Below are 22,335 nucleotides of genomic sequence, written 5' to 3' on the forward strand. Positions count from 1 at the left end.
TGCTAAGCTATAAAAGGTGAAGTTAAGAGCCGTACGAATGTCCCACTCTTCTCTACGAATGTCCCACTAATGCCTGATGTTCTGAGCTTTTGTCTTTTATTGGGCGCTACTTTATATCTTTACTTTGACAATTTTATTTAGAATCTTTTGGAAGTAATTTTACAATTTCTTCTCAATATAAGACTTCTATAGACCCAGTATAGTAAAATCTATCCAATGAACATCCTAATATTATAGCTAATTGACAAATATCTCATTAGACACTTGGTTCTGTTGACATAAAGATCTGCAACAACGCCTGTCAGAAATGGCGTCTACATAATGAAATACAGAAATGCAACAGTCTTCAAATATTTGCATTTTAAAATTATTAAATTGATATGAGAAATAAACTACTTTTTCTTTTATACTCACATGATTTTAGTCTGCTAAAATAAGGAGTAGCATCCTTTTGATCTATAGACATAGAACAAATTAGTCCTTGAGAAAGCTGTGCTGTTTCAGATACATGAGTTGAAAGAATATTTGTAGAGTCTTGATTTTTTTCTGCAACTGGTGGGTGCTATTAAAAAGAGAAAGAAAAATACAAATGCTAACATCTTCATAAAAACACCACCTAAGTACATACATAGATGGTTATACCACCTAAGTAGATAAACAGTTAAAGTATCTCGACATGCTTGATATTTAAATTCATTTTGATCATTTATTAAAAAAAGAAAAAGGATTTTAAATTTTAAATGGTAATCATGAAAGGACACGTTATGTGAGTTTTTTCTTATCAAGTACTTACAAATCCCAAAGAACTGATGAGAGATAATACTTGGCCTGGGGTTCTTGAATAATCTTGTCTGGGTTTAGCCATTGATGGTGTTGTAAGGATATCCATCATATTGATATCTACATATGGAAAGCAAAGTATATAAAATTCTTTAATCATCTGCTTTGAACTTTGCCCCTCTTTCTACATTATTAAATTACTTACAAATTGGCTCGTGCAAGACAAACATTCCTACAAAAGCCAGATGCCACAGAGTTAACATATAAAACTAAGCAACTGATTGAAATCATTAAAGTCTGATAAAACAGAGTCTTGTTCTGGAATGAATAGAACACAGTGTAATGACCCAAAGTCTTATCTTTTTAGGGAACACTCAATCACTAAACAAGAGTGTTATATAACTGGCAACAAAATAATTCTTGGTAAATCAAATATTAGAAAAGGACATGGTGAGAAAAGATAAGAAAGGAATTAAGATAATAGAAACATCAATTAAATTTCAATATCAGAATCTATTTAAGGAATTAATATAAATTATGGACCCTTCACTTTAACTAACATGAGCAACTATAGGTTAAGACAGAAATTGACAGAATTTTATCAGGTTTCAGTACTTAACACTGTAAAATAATTCAACATTCACACATGATATTGTACTATTTTCTTTAGATATCGAAAATGGTAAGGGAAGTAATCCACTGTATGTGATACAACTTTTTTAAAGATAGACTGAAAGGTTGAACTTAACAAATTTCATTTATACCTCATACTGATAAAGCAATGTTATTTTTTGCTAGCTTAATAGTATAAAATGATTCATCTATTATTTTTTAAATTAGCATTTATTTCATTACTACTAGTGCATTTAACACAACCCCATATGTGTGTGTGTGAACTGTGTGTTCATTTTCTTTGCCCCTTGTTTACGGAGGTGTCGTTGGTGGCCATGTATATTTGAATGAGTTCTTTAGGTATTAATTGTTTACCATGTTATAATCATTTTACTGATTTTTAATTGGTTAGAACCAGTTTCAGTAGGGATAAAACGTCCAAAGAACAGAAATTGTGAGCTCCTCTTTGAAAATCTTCAAGGACCTTTGAGAATTTAAAAATAATCATTCCCGGTTTTCATCTTTAATCAAAAGAAAAGGTACCATTAGACCTTGCTAGTCTATTTTAAAACAAATAATCATTAAATTTCATTCATTATAAACTAACAAACAAACAAAATAACCCAGTATAAGTTAATGAAATGTAGTGTCTAAAATTTGTTGGAGTTTTAAAAAGGTACTTACTTATTATTTTTCTTACCTCTATTTAGAGTAACTTTAGAAAGGCCAAAATCTGTTAGTTTAATATGACCTTCATTAGAAATAAGCATATTGTCTGGTTTCAAATCCCTGCACATACAAAAGATAAACAACAGATAACTGAAAAAGAGCTGGTGTTGATGTTAGAATCACTGAGAAAAAAAGTGAAAGTTACAGAAGAATCGAACCTTATTTATTTTCTCTAAAATAAGGCACTCATGGGTGGCTTTGAAACTGCAGAAAACAACTCTAAAAAGCAAACTGTCTTTTGTATATCAAAATCTACAAGAAAGTTAGTTGATTTAATGATTATCTTCCACATTATTCTTTAGATATCACATTAAAAGAAATAGACCTTATTAGATAAAATAAACCTTAAGCCAGGTCAAAATCCTATTTGCCTCTTTCAAGGAGGTTAATATTAAGCCTTTTTAGAGCAGAGCCACTTAACCTGCCTTTCTTTGCACAGAGCGAAACACTGTAAATCAGTCCGATTATAAAATTTAGCACTTTTGTATGATGGTAAAAAAGTGGAAAAGCTTCAAAATTCTTCACAATAAAATGGTGTATACTCATGGTCAAAGCAACATATTAAAAAAACACAAGGAGATGGAAGAAGAGTTGATGGAATTTACCAAACTTTAGACAACCTAGGTATATGGGCAAGTGGTTTTACAAATATTTAATACTTAATTTTATTATTTGTGTTTTACGAATATTTAATACCTAATTTTATTATTTGTGTGGAAAGTCAGTCTTTACCTGTGGATAATTCCATGTCTATGAAGGTAGTCTAGAGCCAATGCTACTTCAGAAATATATTTTACAGCCATCTCTTCATCAAAATAACCATATATATGTAAGAGAGACTTGACATCTCCACCAATAAGATATTCCATTACCTACCAAAAAGGAATATAAACGTTGCAAAATAAAACCAATATGATAACATTAAAATATATATACTTTGAGCATCACAGTTACATATTTTTAGCATGGTTCTGTACAAAACACATTTTCTTGGTATCACCCACTACCCATAAATACCCAGTTTGGTCATGTTGCTAATGTCATATTCCATACAGCTTTTTAAATATAAATTAAACTGTTTAGTCTGAACAAAAACTCAGACTTGCAAAAATGATGTAAGAACAACAGATTTCCTATATACTCTTCATCTAGATTCATGCATTGTTAGCATTTTACTACATCTGCTTTCTTCCTCTCCACATGTATAAATATTTATGTCAATCACTAACATAATTATATTACATAATAAACATAGCAAGATGACAATTATTACACCATTAACATAAATATCTTATATGCACGTATTTTTGTTCAGACTAAACTATTTCAAAAAATTATATGGCAATATTAGCAATTGGTACTAATGTATAACTTTTAAATTTTTGCTGAATAATTCAAGAATAAAGTTGAAGACATCTTGACTTGTCACCACTAAATTCTTCATCATATATCTCCTAACAAGGACATTCACGTAGAACTATGGCATAATATAATTCAGGGAATTTAACACTAACATAATGCTATTACCTAATACAGCAGTCCGCAACCTTTTTGGCACCAGAGATTAGTGCTCCTATGAGAATCTAATGCCTGATGTTCTGAGGTGGAGATGCTAGCACTGGGGAGCAGCTGCAAACACAGATGAAGCTCGCTCTCTCGTCACTTACCTACTGTGTGGCCACATTCCTAACAAGCCACGGGCCAGTACTGGTCCACGGCTGGGGGTTGGGGATCCCTAATCTAAAGTATAGAACGTATTCAAATTTCTCTGATTATCTCAATACTGGCCCTGATAGCTTCTCTCCTCATCCCCTATGCTCAAGCCAGGATCATGCACAGGATTTAGTTGTCATGTCTCTTTAACATTCTTTAATCTGAAATAGTTTTTAGCCTTTTTGGGGTGCTGGTGGGGGGGCAGTTTTTCATGACAGCTGATTATTTCTTCATGATTTAATTCAAGTCATGCATTTTAGGCAGGAATATGACATTAACAAGGTTGAGTCCTTCTCAGTGATTCCCACCAGAAAAACATCCAACTAATATCAGTGTGTTCCATTCCTGGTAACGTTAACTTTGGTCACTTAGTTAAAGTGGTGACTTCCAGATTTCTCCATTGAAGAACTCCACCTACCTTGTAATTAATAAATAATCTGGGGGATTATTTATTTCTGTGAAACTATATAAATAACCTGTTTCCCAACAAACTTTCAATAATAATTTTAGCATCACATAGCTACAGATGATTCCATTATTGATATGTGGTTGCAAAGCTCTATTAGTCCTTCTACATGTACTAGTCATCATTCTCAAAATTTTCTATAGTTTTAAGCTATAAAATAGTGGCTATTAAGAACTTAATAAAACGAGGTCATTTGTTTGTTTGTTTCCCTGGTACACTGAGATGAGTCAATATTTGTTAATGAAATCAATCATTAAACCATTTATTAAGCACAAAGTCTGTGCTACATTCTGTTCTAGTACTGGGAATATAAGCATGAATAAAATGTAGTCACCACACTTAAAGAGTTTGTAATTCAGTAGTAAAGAAATACTGTATTTGAACTCACGAGAATGCTTATTTTCTTACATCCTCATCAACAGTGACTATCAATACTTTTTATCTTTGTCAATCTAAGGAAGAAAAGATGGACTTGTTTAAATGTTTATTCACTTTTAGGGATATCTGGAATCTTTACACACTGTTCTTGACCTTTAATATGTCTTCTGTGAATCACTTCTATTCTTTGACTGGGGTATTTATCCTTTCTTACTGATCTGTAAACTCTGTTTACGTAGAAGTAAAATCAGTCCCTTTGTCTGTCTTCTGGGCAATAAATATTTTCCCCAAACATGTCATTTGACTATGTATATGGTATTTTGTGTCACATGTTTTAAAATTTTAAGTAAGTTTTATGTTGTACTTAGTAAGTCCTGCACTATTCTATGATTATAAAAATGTTCACATCAGTGTTCTTCTAATACTTTTATGGATTCCCCTTTTCAATGGAACTCTCTGATATAAAAGGGGAACAAATAAACCTAGCTGTACATCAAGTTTCATAACCACGCAAAGAATTATTTCAAGTGACTTCAAAAAACAGAACTCGACAGCATGTCCCAAGGGAAAAAGAACTGCAAGGAAATCCTAAATCAAATCCAGTTGTTTCGGTGTTAGTAAAACAATACTGGTATTGCTGTTTTGAAAATATTAGTTACATGTATATTGGAAGTTAAAGAAGTAAGTATGTTAATGCTATTTATATCCCAGATTCTCAGGGAAAAAAATACAAATATGTTTTTCCAAACATTTTTATAGTTCATATATTTTTCAAAGATGTTAAGTAAAAATTCTATAATCTTCCATTCAACTGGAAATATCTGTATGAACTCTGGATATATTTTCCTCTTTCTATAAAACTATGTGGTTCCTAGTCTGTCCACTGAGAAGGCCTAAAAGGAATGGTGACCTAGTGGCAATGAATGTCACTAATTACTACCACCTGAATTGCGGTCTCTAACCGTTATTTCCCAGTAAAAGAAGCTAGACTTCCTCGCTCAGGTCTCGTACAGGATGTTTACAAAATGAGCCTTAAATCTCTTGTCACGCCAGAAAGCAAAGAAGTTATTAGAATACTAAGATAGTATAAAAAGTTAAATTAACCAAAGGGGCTTCTATTCACTAAAGATGGGACAATTTGAACATAGAAAGTAATGACTGCAGTGGATTAAAACACAACGAATCCATAAAATTCCATGAATTGATAAAGATACTTAAAAAAACTAAAAGCAAAACTATACACGTTTGGAGGTTGCTCTCTGAAAATGGGCGATGAAAGAAAAAGAATGAAGCTTTTATTCTGCTTTCCTCATATAAGTTGTATTTCAGAGTAATGAAATAGGTGACAAGGGAGAATTCTAGCTAATAAAAGCTAAGGGAATAAATCATTTTGCAAACATCATAAAATTATGAATCCGGGCAATGAATCAAAGGATGCCCAGAGCACTACATGAAGGTTGACTGGGTTCATTATATTCATCTTTTGATTTTTTTGTATGTCCGAATGCTTCCATAATAAACATTTTCATCTTCTTGTTCCTTGTACCACCTAGCATAGTACCTGGAATGTAGCTGTCAATTATTTTTTATTATTGTGGCTAAATTCAGTTATACCTTATTCCTTTGCCTCAAAGTAGCTTCTCATTTCTAGGAAATCTTTTGTTTTGTCTAAACCAGGACTTTGTACACTTTAATGTGCCCGGGGAATCTTGTTAAAATTCAGATTCTGATTCAGTAGATTTGGAGTGGGGCTTGAGATTCTGCACTTCTAATTAGTGCTCAGATGATGCTGGCATTGCTTGTCTGTGGACCACACTTTGAGTGTCAAGGATCTAAAACAGTGATGAAGTTTGTAGACAAGATATGGTCTCCTTTCTAATTCCAGAAATAGGAAATAAAAAATATTATAGCTGTTTACTTATTCCACCAACTCTATGACACAGAGTTGAAAAAAAAAGGTACCAAGTTAAACAAGTCAACTGAGCCTTTCAACCACAACTGTTAGACCAGGCTTGTGGAAACCTCTGGCTGCCAAAGGGCTAAGTAATGATTGATGCCACAGCCAGTCATGGCATTGGGTAAGGTACTCACATTGCATATAAAATAGTATGTGGTATGCATATAAAATAGTATGTGGTAAAAGCATTAGAGAGCTCAAGCAAGAATTAGAAGATCAAATAGTTTCCTACCTTCTGTGGAAATGACATACAATAATATTTTCTTTTCTGTAAAGAGCCACATAGTAAATATTTTAGGCTTTGTTGGCCATGTGGTCTGTGTTGCAACATGACAGCAGCCATAGATAATAATGTAAACAACAGGTGGTTGTGTTCCAATAAATCTTTACTTATTCGCTGAAATTCAAATTTCATATAATTTTCACATATCACAAAATACTATTCTTTTGATTTTGTTCCAACATTTTAAAAATGTAACAACTATTCTTAGCTCATAGGCTGTACAGAAACAGTGGGTCAGATTTGGTTCAGGGGCCATGGTTTGCCAACCATTGGCTTAAAACATGAAAGTCAATTATTCTTACAGAATTTGGTTTTCATCTTCTTACTGCTACTACATACATTTTTTGACTCACTCAAAAAGTGAATCATCCTAAAAAAGAGACCCCCAACTCATGCTTTCTCAGAACTTAGTGGTCTCTTAAAGGGCTGTCTTTAATCTTTCTCTGAGGGTGAATTCAAAGACAAATTTGTATCTTTACTCCAAAATCTTTCCCCCAATATTATCAAGTCTTGTTTCCCACAGAGAAGGCCATTAAAACCAGGTACTGCAATCCATGCTAAGGTATTGATTGGAGTGTTGTTTAGAATAGCAAACAGCAAACAAACAAAAATCACAAACAGTTAAAAAAAAAAAAAACCAAACCAACTCACGGATAGTATGCTTCTTAAAGAAATTATGGAATTCATAAATAAATGTATGCAATTCTATTGTCATTAATAAAGGATTAGGTCACCACTAAGTGGAAAAACAGGCAGAAGAATAGTATTTACAATATGATCACATTTCATGTATTCATTAAATTTTGGTTTATAAAAAACTGTTATTTCTCCTGAATTAGTCCTAATGCTAAAAAGGGTCCTAAATAAACTTTTTACTTTTTGAAAGTTTTTTTGCCTTCCCATTAAACCTTTGCAACCACATTCAACATCAGTCTAAATATATTCACAGATCTGCTCAAAGATCAGAAATGGATTTAACCATCAAGTACCAAGAGTTTTAGATTAGGTTCTATTTTTATAACCTAGCCTGAATTTTTAAGTCTATAGCTGGAAGCTGCACGTCATGTTCAATCTCAAGCTTTTGGAATAGCAGAAAGTTGAAGTGTCATACAATTATGTTTCAGAGTCACAAGAAAGATTTAGCATATCAAGGATAAAAGGTTTCCACTCTTAAAGGCAATCAAATCATTAAAGGAACAAGCCTTCCGTTGATAAATACATAAATTCCTGGTCTAAAATCTAAATCCTAAAGACATTCATTCACAGAAACCACTTGGACATAGTAAACAGAAGCTACTGGTGTTATCAAACATTTAATCCACAGACCACCTCTTAAGTCAGAACCTCTGAAATTTGCAGTAAAAATACCTGCCATTCACACCTCTTCTGCCTCATCCCCTCCAATTCTTCATTAGAACAGTGTAAGTGGCTGCTTTAAATGAAAAGCAAGCACCTCTCAAAGTCCACCATATCCTAATATCTTTCTTTATTATACACCAAACCTTATATTTCTACATGTCCTTTTCTTACCAAATATTTTTAGCACTTTGTGCCAGACACTGTTCTGCATGCTTTACATTCACCTACTGAAATTTCATAACAACCTTTGAGGTAGATACTATTATATCTCATTATGCAGAAAAGGACACTGAGGTGTAATATAGCCATGTGCCATTTGATGATGAAAATACGTTGAGAAATGCATCGTTATGCAAACATCACAGAGTGTTCTTATACAAACGTAGATGGTGTAATACTACACACCTAGGCTACAGGGGATAGTCTGTTGTTCTTAGGCGACAAGCTTATACAACTTGTTCTTGCACAAAACAACATGAGATTAAATAAAGCATAAGAGAAGATGATGCAGTCAAGAGATGTGGTAAACACAGGATGTATGAGAGTGCCGCCAGCATAACATGGCATATTGTTATACAGCAATCATTTTTTCATAATTAGAAAGAGTACACTTTAACATAATGATAAAACAGTAGAGCATATCAAATACATAAACCAGTAACATAGCTGTTCGTTATCACTGCCAAATATTATGTACTGTATGTTATTATATGTACTATATTTTTATTGCTGGCAGTATAGTAGCTTTGTTTACACTAGCATCACCACAAATGTGAGTAATGCGTTGCACTACGACATTAAGATGTCGTTAAGTGACAGGAATTTTTCAGGTCCATTAAAATTTTATGGGACCACTGTGGTATACGTAGTCTGATGTTGACCAAAACGAACGATGCATGACTGAAGTTAATTTTATGTGTTAACTTGGCTAAGCCATGGTACTCGGATTATTTGGTGAAACACCAATCTAAATGTTGCTGTAAAGGTATTTTTAGATGAGATTAACATTTAAATCGGTAAGACTTTGAGTAACAGGTGATTACCCTCCAAAATGTTGGTGGGCCTCACCCAATCAGTTGATGGCCTTAAGATTAAAAAAAAAATTTAGGTGTTGTCCTTCACACTACAGCCACCACCCCCACCTCCACCGCTGCCAAGAAAAGGGAATTCTGAGTCTACACTGCTTTTGGACTGCAGCTACAACACCAACTCCTTCCCGGGTTTACAGCCTGCCATCCTACTCTGCAGATTTCAGACTGGTCAGCTCCCACAATTGTGTAAGGCAATTCCTTAAAATAAATCCTCCTCTCTCTATACACACTGTGTGTATGCCCGCATACACCCCCCCTCCACACCCTATTAGTTCTTTTTCTCTTAAGAACCCTGACTAATAGGACAGGTAAGGTAAGGTCACTTGGCCAAAATCATAAAGTTAGTGCAACAGTTGGAATTCAAACCCAGGTACTCTGAACTTAGAGACTATAGTGTTAAGTCACTGAGTTCAGTGACTGCTGAATAAAGAAAAAAATGTAAAATTGGTTACTCACCAAGTAGACATTGTTTGCTGACTGCAGTGAATAGTACAAATGGACAATAAAAGGACTTTTGCTTAGAGCCAGTGCGTCTCTCTCAGCTTGTACCTGATGAGTCATATTTTTGTTGATCATGTCTGCTTTTCTGACAACCTATAGTAGATAACATGATAATAGACATTCGTTTTATTTTTTATTACAAAGTCTTCTAAGGGTTCAAAGCTACATCATGAAACAACCAGAGAGAAAACATTCATTTTATTTTTTATTACAAAGTCTTCTAAGCGTTCAAAGCTACCATCATGAAACAAGCAGATGTCATTTGGACTTCATATTGCCAACAGGAAGCTCTGCCAGAACAACAGCTAATATGATTAAAACAAAAACAGAACTTTCTTCAACAGAGAATTGCTTATCTTGATATCAAGTGTCAAAAGTACCACATCCTTTTTGAGGAGGAAAAGGTAAACAAATGCTCCCAGACTGCCCTAATTATTAGTAGAAAAAAAATTCTGTTCTGCTATTCTTAAAGTCAAAAGATAGTAATGTTCCTAATATCTCCTAGATGACCATTTCTCCTAGGCACAGAGAAATAGTAACTAATATAAATATTTTACTTCTGATTCTTTGATGGATGGGAATAGAATCAGAAAGAGGAAGAATGTGGGAAGTTTGCCTACAAAAAAAAATTTAAGAATGGTTAGAACTACTGAAAATTAAGTCTCAAATGCTGTATTACAGAAAATAACTAGTCTTTTCAAGTTTCAAGGTAATTAATTGTTACAGAAGCAAAACTAGAATCTATATCAAAGTTGGAGCACTAAACTGAATATTCAGTAAAACTGAGATCAATTTTCAGGACTACAAGAAAAAAAAAGTATATTTCTTTTGTAAATTCCAGCCTTACATCCTCTCTACAAGAAAACTGAGGGAAATTGACAAAGCCAGTTTGTAACACGATCTTACTTATCATTTTATTAGATTAGAAACTCTATGAGGGCAGTTTTGTTTTGTTCACCTTAGTAGCCCAGATCCTACAAACAAAGGGGATGCTCAACAAATATATATATCAAAAAATGAATTGGTGTTTTCATTTCAACAAGTGATAATGACTGATTAGTAAGTACAGCAGAAAGAAAAGCAAAATACCTTGGGAACATATGAAGCAAGGAAGAGCTCATTTTAATGGGATAGGTCTGAAATGTCAGGGAAGGTTTCAAGGGGAATGAAGATGAACTTGCCTAAATAAATAACACAGGTGGAGAAGAGCAGAGAAAGGTGGAAGAAAAGCACTTGAGCAGCCAGTATAAACATAAGCTCAGAGACAAGAAAATACACAGAACATGGCAGTCAATTGTCTGGTGTAGCTAGAACACATAGGATATGTGGAAGATACCATAGTGTTAAGTTTAGAGTCAGAACTTAGAGCATGAACGCTTTTCTAAGGAGTTTGGACTAAGGAATGGGTGAAAAAAATAAAACAGTGATTCCAGTTAGGGGGCTATTGCAATAGACTAGGTATGGAAATGAAGTCCTGATAAGCTTCAAAAACATCGTGTCAAATGAACAAAGCCAGATGCAAAAGACCATATAAACTGTATGATTCCATTTGAGAAAAGATAAATCCATAGAGATAGAAAGTAAATTTGTGGTTACCTGGGGCCAGGGGTGTTAAAGGGGGGAGGCACTGAAGATGGGCAGGAGAGATCTTTTTGGGGTGATGGAAATGTTCTAAAATTTACCCCCAAAAAACAAACTGTACTTTGAGGAAGGAAGGAAGGAAAGAAGAAAGGGCGAATGAACTAGAGGGAGAAAATATGAAGGGCTGTACTTGGGCAGACTTGGGAATGGAATGGACGAGGTAATAAGCATGAATACCAGACAGAATTGACAAGACTTAAGAGGCAAGACATACAGATGAAGTAGAGGGAAGTTAAAATGACCCAGGTTTCTAGTCTGAATGACCAGAATGATGGTGGTGGTATTAAATGGAGAAGTAATACAGGAGGTACAGAGTTTAGGCAGTTAGGTGGAGAGGACTGGTCAAGGTTAGGCAAATACAATTTGGAGGTGCCTGCTCCACATTCACTCACATAGCAATGTCCAAAAGAAAGCTGAAACTGTCTCCTGTTACTCAAACTGCTGGCTTCTTCCCTTTATCAGGTTCACTCAGTACAGAAATGTGAGTCATCGGAAACTACGGGAGTGGATAACCAAGAGGGGTCTGAATAGCTTCAATACATTGAAAGCTCTTGTAGGAATGCTATACACTACTGCAAGGATAAAGGATGGATTTAGGACATATTTCAGTTTAGCCTTTAAACAAAAGTACATTCTAGTTTTATAATGGAAGGTATGAGGAGAAAAAATGAGGTTGTTTAATGAGATCTTTTGGTTATATAGTAGGTTAGAAATTATATCAAACCGATAAAATTAAAACATGATTTGGAAAACAACTGTTTCAAATTTTAAGTTTCTTACTTAATCCCGGTAAAGGCCAAATCAGTAAAAAGGATCCAGAAGTTCTGGTGTTTCCTAAACTTTCTCGTACTGAAGGGCGGGGCAGAGGAGAGACACCCGACTTGCTCACGCTGACGTCACCCCAAGAGAGAAGTCAGCTCGCAGGGCCCTGGAGCCTGCACAATTCAGGGGGCAGGAAGAAGGGCCGGAGGGCCGGACTCTTTCTCTTGCTTTACTCCCTAACGTCTTACCTTCACCGCATACAACTTGCCGCTTTTCTGCCCCAGATACACCTTCCCGAAGGCTCCACGGCTAATGGGCTTCACTATGGTGAATTCTTCAATGGAGGGAGGTCTTGGCACCGAGATTCTGTCCACGCACTCCCCTGCCGCCGCGTCTCTTCCGCCCTCCTTCTCGCTCCCGTCGGGGGGCTCCATTGCAGGTCAGCCCAGACTGAAACCTGCAGCAGCCGCCCAAATCCCTTTTCCAGCCGCAACTCCCGCCAACTGAGTTCAAAGTAAGGCTCCGCCCACGCCGCCCGCGGGCTGTGATGTCACCCCGTCGCTGCGCTCACCGAGCTCAGCCCAGCCTCGGCCCTGTCACCTCCCCTTCGTAGACGCCGAAGGACCCAATGAGCGTGAGGGCGGGGACTCTGGGAAATTCTCCGACCAATAACAGACTCTTCGAGGGCAGTGACCACCGCCCACTTCCTTTGTAGTGACGGGGCGGAGGTGGGGGCGTGGTAAAGAGGTGCCACAAACACTTGTTGGCCGAGGAGAAAAGGGACAGCGGGGGTTCGAATCAGAATCGCGGGATGAGTTTTCTCCCGACCTCCAAAAGAGGTTATGGGGGCCCCGCCTCCGTTTTTTGTTTTTTGTTTTTTAATGCCTTCGCGACCTTCCCTCCTCCCCCGCGAGAAATGTAAATTAGTTCGGTCTATTCAGGAAAGTGATGGCTAGTGTAATCTAAGATGTGGAGAAACTGGATGAGCAGGAAGCGGGTGGCCCTATAATGTGATATCTTAACAGGATGTAACTTGCCTGACTGGAACAGATTAGGATTAACAAGAAGAATTTTCGATTTATTGTGGGGAAGTTAGAGAACATTAAATTGTAGCAAATGACCTTTCATCGTTCATTCTGTTCCAGTCGGAACAGAATACATTGCATTGAAAGGTTTGATAAGGAAGCTGTAGAAAGGTTTAACAGGTTGGATGCCGCCTCCGTAAGGAAAAGAAAACTACAGCCAGAAAGCTTTGGGGATCCAGCACTTAACACTAGAGGACAGCTATTTTGGGGCCATCGGTCCCCGGTACCAGCCGCAGAAACACAGGCGCTGAGCAGGCCTGGAGTGCTTACGCAAGCCCGTGGGTGGTGGCGCTCCCTGCCCCGGAAGTAGTGTTGAGTTAGAGCTTTGCTTTCCGGGGCAGGTGGTCTGTCGTTGCCGCAGCTGTAGGAAACGGAGGCCATTTTCCGTTTCTAGGCGAGTGAGGGTAGAGTGCGAGAGGAAAAGGAAGACGAAAGGGCTCAGCGCCTCCCCGCCAGGCCGTGGAGAGAAGGGCAGTTTCGGCAGGCGGGTGAGGTTGCTGAGGCCCCGGGGAGATGTTTTCTCTATCGAGCACGGTGCAGCCTCAGGTGAGTCTCGACGTCTTGTATATTCCCCCTCCTTCCCTAGCCCGCGACTATTTGTCATTTGCGTTTTGTGAAGCGATTTCTCGTTAGGGATCGTGGGAGGGAAGCGATTAGACCAACAAGAGCCCTAGGGGTGAGAAGGGATCAGGGGCAACGCTGAGGGTAAAGGGCTGACAGTAAAGCAGGGGCTTGATGAGCGTAATGGAAAGCTTGGCTTGTCGAGTTGACTACGTGGAGTTTTTGATGGAGAATCATTCAGGCATTGTTCAGTGGCGGATATTCAGGGGTCGATGTGGGGGGCGGGGGAGACGTCTTTGCCATAGATGTAAAGGAAACAAGTAATGTTCCCTTTCCATCTTTTCGCCTCGCCAGATACTAGTATTCACGACCTCGATCCCCTGTTTTTTATTTTCTTTTAAGTGAAATTTGACCCAAACATGTTATAATAATTTGAATAATCTGCCGTGAATACTTTAGTATTTTTTTTGACAAGAAATGAATAATAGGTATTTTCAAGTTATTGGCTGCTTGCAGTTAAAATTTTGATTTAGCCTCCACTGTCTTTTCGTAAAGCCAAAAATGGTGCAGAGAAAAATGATTCCAAGGGTTTTCAGTGATATTTTTTTTTAGGACTAAATCACTTGTAACAATGTCTTGTTCTTGGTTCGTTGAAGAATCATTCTTGATGGTGACATTTTGATAGTTTTTTTTTTCTTTTGAGCATTCTTACAGTTTTGCGAATAGCTTTTGAAAACTTTCAAATTTAAAAATAATTTGTTGGTGTTGAATAACTATGGTATACACCTAAAACTAACACAATACTGTATGCTAGATATATTTTAATAAGATCTTTAAAAATTAAATAAAAATAAGTAATTTTTGGATACTCTTTAGTTTTTTAGTTTAAACATGTAATTATGTTCCTTTGTGTATCCCATACTTCCTTGGGTTTTTTGTTTTTGTTTGTTTGTGTTTTTTTCTTCTCGCTAGTATTGGCTGGATAATAGAAAATGAAGTGGTTACTTACTGGGTGTCAGTAATGTGACAGGTGAACAAAGCAGATGTAGAATCTTGATGGTGATATGAAATAAAAATGAATAGGAATGAGCCAGATAAAGAATGATTGGAAGTGAACAGGTCTCTCAGGCAGACAGAATATTATCTGGAGGTCCTGAGATAGGGAACAGCTTAGCCAATTGGAAGAACAAAAATAAGGTCAGTGTGGCTGGAGTGTGGTGATTGAGGGGCACAATGACAGAAATGACGTTGGGGAGAAGTCTTAAAACAGATCATATAGGGAGTTATAATAAGAGACTTTGGATTTTAAGTGTGTTGGAAACCACTGAATGCTTTTAAGCGGAGAGTAACATCAGATTTACCTTTTAAATAGATCACTCTGGTTTATTGCCATGTGGACAGTGTGAAAGACAGGAGTGGATATCTTTTCAGTCATGACGCTATTGCAGTAATCCAGGAGAGGGATGATGCACAATAAAGTGGCAGTGGTTTTGGAAAGAAGGGGATGAGATTCATTTTGGAGAAAGAATTTCATGAGGGATTGGATATGAGAGTTGATGGAGAGAGGAGTTTTTGGTTTGATCAGCTGCAACGTTGAAGGTGTCATTTACCAAGATGGTAATGTTTGGAGAAGTCCTACCACTTGTGTGGGAAAAAAACAAAAACAAAAAACTCTGACTTGACTTGTTGAATACAATATTAAACCTTTTGAAACTGAACTTCAGGAAGTTTATATCAAGAAGACCTGATTTTGGAGAACTTATTATCACCTGGATGGAGAGTTAGTGGTACATGACATTGGTAGAGATGGTGAAGGGATTTTGTGAACTGTGGGCAGTCTTAACTGGGCTCATGTAGGACCTTTGTGCATTTTATACTGTGAAAGATGGTGAACACATTTGTAATTTATGATTGCTTACATTGTTCTCAAACAGTTGTTAGCTGAATATTCATTTGATGAATCCGATTTCTGTATGCATTTCTGTTACATTAGGATTAGAGACAAGTTCTGTTTAGAAATAACTCCCAAGAATAGCTTTATATTTTATTTTCACTTTGAAAACCAGTCAGATTTGCTTCAGCCTCAAAGAGCGTGTTTATGTAAAATTAATGCTGGCAGCAAGCTGCACTTTCTTATTTCTAAACAGGAAATGGGTTAATTCCTTGAATGCACTTGAATGTAAATAGTAAGGTTAAGAAAGACACAGAAGGTGAACTTTTTCATTGAGAATAGATCAAACCATCTTTTAGCAACTGAGCTATTTTTTGAATGAGAAGAGATATAACTAAAATAAAAATTTCAAAGAAATGGGCAGAAAATACGTATCTTAAAATAATTTGGTTCCTGTAGTTTTCAAGAACTTATTGTTTCTTTCTGGCTCTAAAAATAATACGTGCTCATTTCTAAAAATGCTATAAAAAATATAAATAATAAAGATCACCCATAATCTCATTACCCGAAGTGATCACATTTTAGAATAAATTCTTTCATACTTTTTACCTTTATGCAATTATGTGTACGCATACTTTAAAAAAAAGATGTTAAAGACAGTTTAACAGCCTTTTTTTTTCTTCCGTTTAACAGCATATTATCAACTTATTTCTCTATCAATAACTATGGAATAAAAAGTCATTAATTGGAATCTGGAGTCAGATTATCTGGGTTAGAATCCTTGCTCCTATACTTACTAGCTGTGTGACTGACTTCGAACATGTCACTGAAGCTATTTAAATTCTTTCTGTCTTAATATAATTAAATGAGATAATATAAGTAAAGCACATAGTACAAAACCTGGCATATAGGGAGAACACATTTAATTTATTAATTTACTTAACATATTTATTTAGCATCTATTATGTGCATTGTTGCACTGGGATACAGTATTGAATAAAGAAAAAGGACAAAATATGTAAATTATGTGTTGTATAAAATATTTTATATTAAAAAATTATATAAATAAAATAAGAAACAGAAAAGAAAATTACAAAATAAAAGAAAAATCCCTTGCCAAATGGAACTTAGAATCTAGTGGGAGAGTGTGATATAATGAAAAATAAATATTTGGTCTTTGTTCTTAGTTCTTGGCACAGAGTTCCTAAAACCCTTGGAATTTCCTGAGTGATAAGAGTATCTTATTATTCGTCAGGAGTCCCTTTGGATCCCTCCAGGGTTTGTGCTAATAAGGTGACTTAGGATGAGGTCTCTAGATAGCCTCAGGACTGGGCTGGTCAGCAGAAAGACCCTAGTGATTAGAAAGTGGGAACTCTCAACCCCAATGTTCTGGCCTCTGGGAGGGAAGAGGGCTGGCCTGCCCTGGAATTGAGCTCTTTAAAAAACTTTTAAGAGATTTCATGGGGAGATTCACAGTGCAGTGGGGAGGTACACTCATCCATAGGTGAACTCTTGTGCTTGAGACCCTTCTGGACCTTGCCCTGTTACCTCTTCATCTGGCTGTTCATTTTTGTCTTTTATAATAGACTGGTAAATATAAGTAAAGTTTATTTCTTAGTCCTGTGAGCTGCTCTAGCAAATTACTGAGCCTGAGGAGGGGGTTGTGGGAAACCTGATTTAAAGCTGGTAGATCAGAAGTATGGTTGGCCTGGGACTATGACTGGAACCTAAAATGGGAAAAGTCTTGTGAGACTGACCCCTTAACCTGTTTGATATGCACTAACACTGGATAGTTAGTGTCAGAATTAAATTGTTGGACACCCAGCTGGTGTCAGAGAATTGCTAGAGAGAGACACAGATAATAACAATATATAATTAAATAAGTAGATATTTAAAAAGTGTTAGATAGTGAAAGTACCAAGAAGAAAAAATAGAGCAGAGGAAAGGATAAGGAATGTGTTTTGGAGGGAGAAATACTAAGTAGGCTGGCTAGGGAAAAGACCCATGAAAAGATTACTTGAGTTAAGAACTCAACTGTGTAGAAGAGCAAGCTATGCTACTAATTGGACAAGAGGGAATAAATAGTGCTTACAAGGGCCTTGAGGTGAGGACCTGCCAGGTGTGTTCTAGGAACAGCGAGGAGGCTGGTGGGGCTGGAACAGAGAGGATGAAAGGGAACATAATGGATAAATTCAGAGAGGTAATAAAGACCCTTGGAGGGCTTTCTCTGTCATAGTTTTTAAGACTGGCTTTTATTTTAAGTGAGAAGAGAAGCCATTGGAGGGTTTTGAGCAGAGAGTGATTTCATCTGACTTTGGTTTGACTAGAGCACAAGCAGGGAGAGTAGTTAGGAGGCTATTGCAAAAATCCACATATAAGTGATGATGACTTAGAACAACATGATGCAATGGAGAAATTGAGAAGTATCAAATTCTGGATATACGCTTACTTTTTTGGAATATCTGTGAAATATTTCATTTTGTGGTGGTATACACTAATTTCAACTTTCATATTTTTCTAGGTTACAGTTCCTCTGAGTCATCTCATCAATGCTTTCCATTCACCAAAAAGCACATCTGTTTCTGTCAGTGCATCAGTTTCTCAAAACCAGCATCGAGATCTGGTTCTTGAGCATGAGGCTCCCAGCAATGAGGTAATAGTTTTGACCCTGGTTGTGTGAGAAAGCATTTTGATTAATATGTCACAAACATGTTTGAAGTCTCTTTCTATATTTAGGAATTTCTAACAGGGTAATTTCTGTCATCAATTTAATTCCTTTGAGATTAAAGATGTCTCATTCTGACTTAATTGTATAGATAGAAAAGTTACTTTGTTTTATTCTTTAACATTTAATTATAAAAAATTTCATGTGGCAGTAGATTTCATTGGTATTTACTTCCTAGGTTACTACTTGTGTGGCACCATTTAGATATTCTTTTGTGTTGCTCCAATATTAGCGGTAAACCCACAAGTTAACTGACCATAATGCCTCCTGAGTCTCAGGGAGGACAGTATAGTAAAAAGTTATCATCGACTGCCTCATAGGAGACTTCAGTGTAATTGCACAGTTAGAATGAAACAGGTACTTGAAAGTGAAATGTACAAGCTATGGCATAACTTTTAGTATTCAGAGAATTATAAAATCAGTGTTGATTGGGCTATAGGGAACTCCCACCCTAGGAATCCTTGCATTTACAGATTTATTAATAAGACAGTTGCTTGTAGCTCAGAATACATTTTTTATAGAAAACATAATCTGTAGGTAAGTTTCCCAAAAGCCTCTTTTAACTCATATATAGCTTATGTTGTTAGTCCTACTATTAGGGATGGTTGCAAAGGACAGTAGAGGAGGAGTTGGGGAGTTAGTTTTAAGATAAAATTTTAATTAGATGAAAAGTTTGTCTTTGTCATCTTCATGTTTTCCTTTTATACTATTTGTCCAATTCTTCTTGCCTCTTTCTGTAGGCATTCCATTGTCTCACTATTGTCCTGACACACTTTTCCCAAAATAGAGTCCAAGAGACTCTATTAATGAAAATACCACGTGCAGCAAAATTATGTTCATTTCTGATATTTTGGAAAATATTATGTACGTGGAAGAAATGAAATTCACCTGTGAACCTAGTCCATAGAAATAATTCTGTTAACCTTTTGTGCTTATATTTCATATCTCTTCTACTTTTATAATAATTGGATCATACTACAATGCTCCTTTAGATTCTGCTTTCTTCATTTAATAGTCTTATGAACTCTTTATGCCATACATTTTCCAAATTTTTAATGACTTCAGAGTGTTCATTGTATGATGTCACATTGTTGGATATTGTTTCCAATTTTTTGTTGCGATAAACAACACCGTTTTTACTATCCATGTTGCTAAATCTTTGACTTTTATCAAGTAAAATTGCTAGGTCAGTAGCGAAGTATATTTTTGGGGCTTGAAAAGTAGCTAAACTCTAGAAGCCAGTGTTGAGGTTGAGTAATGATCTCAAGTACAGAACTGGTGTTCTTAACCTCTGATAGTACTCTGATTAGTCCTATTTTTTGTCTTCAGTGAGTGCTTGTTACTGCTTCACAAACATTTTCATTCTCTTTACCTCATCTCTACTCTCACCTCCTTTGCTATGTGGTAACTTTGCTTTCATCAAGCCTTGCTCATCCAACATCCACTTCACAATGCAAGCAAAAAACCTTCCTTTCAGCTTTTTCAAGCTACTAACACCTTTTTTCTTTGCTTTCAGACTTCATGAAAGAGTAATCTGAACTTAATTGTACAGTAGTCCCATCTTACCTGCAGGAATACCTTCCCAGACCCCCAGTGGATGCCTGATACTGGAAAATACCGAACCCTACGTATACTATGTCTTTTCCTTTGCGTACATACCTGTGATAAAGTTTAATTTTATAAATTAGGCACAGTAAGAGATTAGCAATAATAATTAATATAAAGTAGAACAATTCGTATACTGTATACTGTAATAAAAGTTATGTGAATGTAGTCACTCCTTTCAGGGGATCCCTTGCTGAAGTCTTCCTATAGGTGCAGCGCTTTCTAGCGCAACACATTTCCATCAGTTGGAAGACGTTTTTTTGTTGGTATTTCCCACAAATTTAATGCCTTTTTCATCTTAACTAAGCACTTACCATGCACTGTGGCTATAACTTTTGCAGTTTGAGGTTCTACAGCAAAACAAGCACCAGTTATTCCCCCTTCACAATTTCATGGTTAGAAGATTCATCCTTATTGTAGATCTCAGCAACTCTCAGCTTGTAATTTTTTAAAGTTTCCCCATTAAGTTCAGAACTTTTACCTTTTCACTTAAAAGGAAGCACTTTATGGCTTCCCTTTGGTGTATGTGAATGCCACCATCACTACTCCTGCACTTTGGGACCATTACATATTAAACGAATAAAAGCGACTTGAACACAACCACTGTGATATGTGACAGTCTGATAACCAAGTCTACATTCTTGGATATGATAACCAAAAGGGCTGCTAAATGACTTACCACCAGGGAGCCAAGATGCTGGACAGAGATGATTCATGGCCTCAGGCCTGATGGAGCGGGTGTGAGATTTTATTGTGCTACTCAGAAAGGCATACAATTTAAAACTAATGAATTGTTTATTTCCAGAATTTCCCATTTAATAGACCGCCATGAATAACAAACTACAGAAAGTAAAACTATGGATAAGGGAGGACTCTGGTCCTTAGTAAACTTTTATTCACACTGCATTCCATTATAGTTTGGCTACCACTTTTACCATTTTACAGATCTATTTTGCTGAAGTCAGTGTTGATTTCTCTAGTGCTATGTACAGGGCTCTTTGAAAATCTACATCTTTTTCAACTTTCTGTAGCATTTGCTTAACATATACTACTACTGAAATACTCTCTTAAATTGAGTGATACTACATTGGTGATAGTTTCTTTCCTCTTTCTGTATTGATGACCATTTTTTATTGCCAACCCCTTAAATATTGGGTATACTATGCATTTTTCCTTAATCTAATTTTCATTATGCAAAACTTCCCAGGTTATGTAATCTATTTTTATACCTTTACTTAACATCTATCTATCTATCTAATTATCATCTATCTATCTATATCTATATGCTCATAACTCCAAAACATCTCCAACCCTAAAGTCTCTAAAGTTTTAAAGTAACTTATCTAGTGGCTTGTTAAAATACCCATCTGGATACACTTTAGGGATGTTAAGATTAAGATGTCCAAAACTGAGCTACTCCTCCAAATTCCAGTATATTTGATCTTACAGAGGTTTTAGCTCCTCTTTATCAATCTTGGTCCAGCCAAGAGAGAGAAACCACATAGTCATTTGAACAGTGAACATTTGATATAAATTACTGTAATTTTTTACTCGAACGTTTTAAAAACCCTTTTTTTATAGGGGATTGGAATAACAAGGGATTGGCTAGTAATAAGTACAGAAAACTCTAAAATATATAAGACTAATAGATATAAGAAGCAGCCAATACTCCTTGGACTCTGGGTAGAGCTTCCCAGGAAGAGTGCTCCAACCCCAGGCTGAGGTCTTGACCTTGCTGGAGAGAACATGGCCTTGGCTTACCAAATGGCAGAGAAGTCACTGCGGTGACATGCAAGCTGAACTTGATGGAAATCAGCTCTTCAAGGTACCAGGGAAAGCTGATCATGGGGACGTGACTAACTGGAGGAGCTAGCTGCTGGATACTCTTGGCCACTGTGCAGTGCTGGGGGCCAGGCTTTGGAGGAGCTGCACAAGTAGCGGGAGCCTGATGCTGGAGAAACCATGGATAGTGCAGACAGCAGCCTACTGCATGAGCACACCAGAGCCACAAACAAAACCTTTCTTCCTACAGTGTCTCTCCAGTGCCCTCTACTGACAAAGCTTAACATTGTGCCACATGGCAAAGGAAAAGCATTTAAAGGACTCATCCACAGTAACAAAAAGGATGAAGAGGAGCCAAGGAGCAACAGATAAATAACCAGCACATCCACCCAGAATCCTTCTTCCTCTCAGTCC

General features: G+C 36.5%; 2 protein-coding genes across 3 annotated transcripts in view; one reads left to right on the plus strand and one right to left on the minus strand.

Moving 5' to 3' along the window:
• The window catches only part of MASTL (microtubule associated serine/threonine kinase like), a 30,806-nt gene extending 18,002 nt beyond the window's left edge, over window positions 1-12,804 (minus strand). For both annotated transcript variants that reach the window (XM_006907032.3, XM_006907031.3), the window contains exons 1-6: window positions 12,521-12,804; window positions 9,825-9,962; window positions 2,854-2,993; window positions 2,093-2,181; window positions 794-900; window positions 415-562 (exon numbers count right to left, since the gene is read on the minus strand). In XM_006907032.3, coding sequence (XP_006907094.1) covers window positions 415-562; window positions 794-900; window positions 2,093-2,181; window positions 2,854-2,993; window positions 9,825-9,962; window positions 12,521-12,706 — 808 coding nt within the window. In that variant the 5' untranslated portion in view covers window positions 12,707-12,804. The remainder of the gene's footprint in view (window positions 1-414; window positions 563-793; window positions 901-2,092; window positions 2,182-2,853; window positions 2,994-9,824; window positions 9,963-12,520) is intronic.
• Window positions 12,805-13,667: 863 nt separating this feature from the next.
• The window catches only part of YME1L1 (YME1 like 1 ATPase), a 44,602-nt gene continuing 35,934 nt past the window's right edge, over window positions 13,668-22,335 (plus strand). Inside the window, exons 1-2 of the mRNA XM_006907033.3 lie at window positions 13,668-13,903; window positions 18,331-18,462. Coding sequence (XP_006907095.1) covers window positions 13,871-13,903; window positions 18,331-18,462 — 165 coding nt within the window. The 5' untranslated portion in view covers window positions 13,668-13,870. The remainder of the gene's footprint in view (window positions 13,904-18,330; window positions 18,463-22,335) is intronic.

The sequence above is a fragment of the Pteropus alecto genome, unplaced genomic scaffold, assembly GCF_000325575.1.
Source record: "Pteropus alecto unplaced genomic scaffold, ASM32557v1 scaffold11, whole genome shotgun sequence".
Lineage (NCBI taxonomy): Eukaryota > Metazoa > Chordata > Mammalia > Chiroptera > Pteropodidae > Pteropus > Pteropus alecto.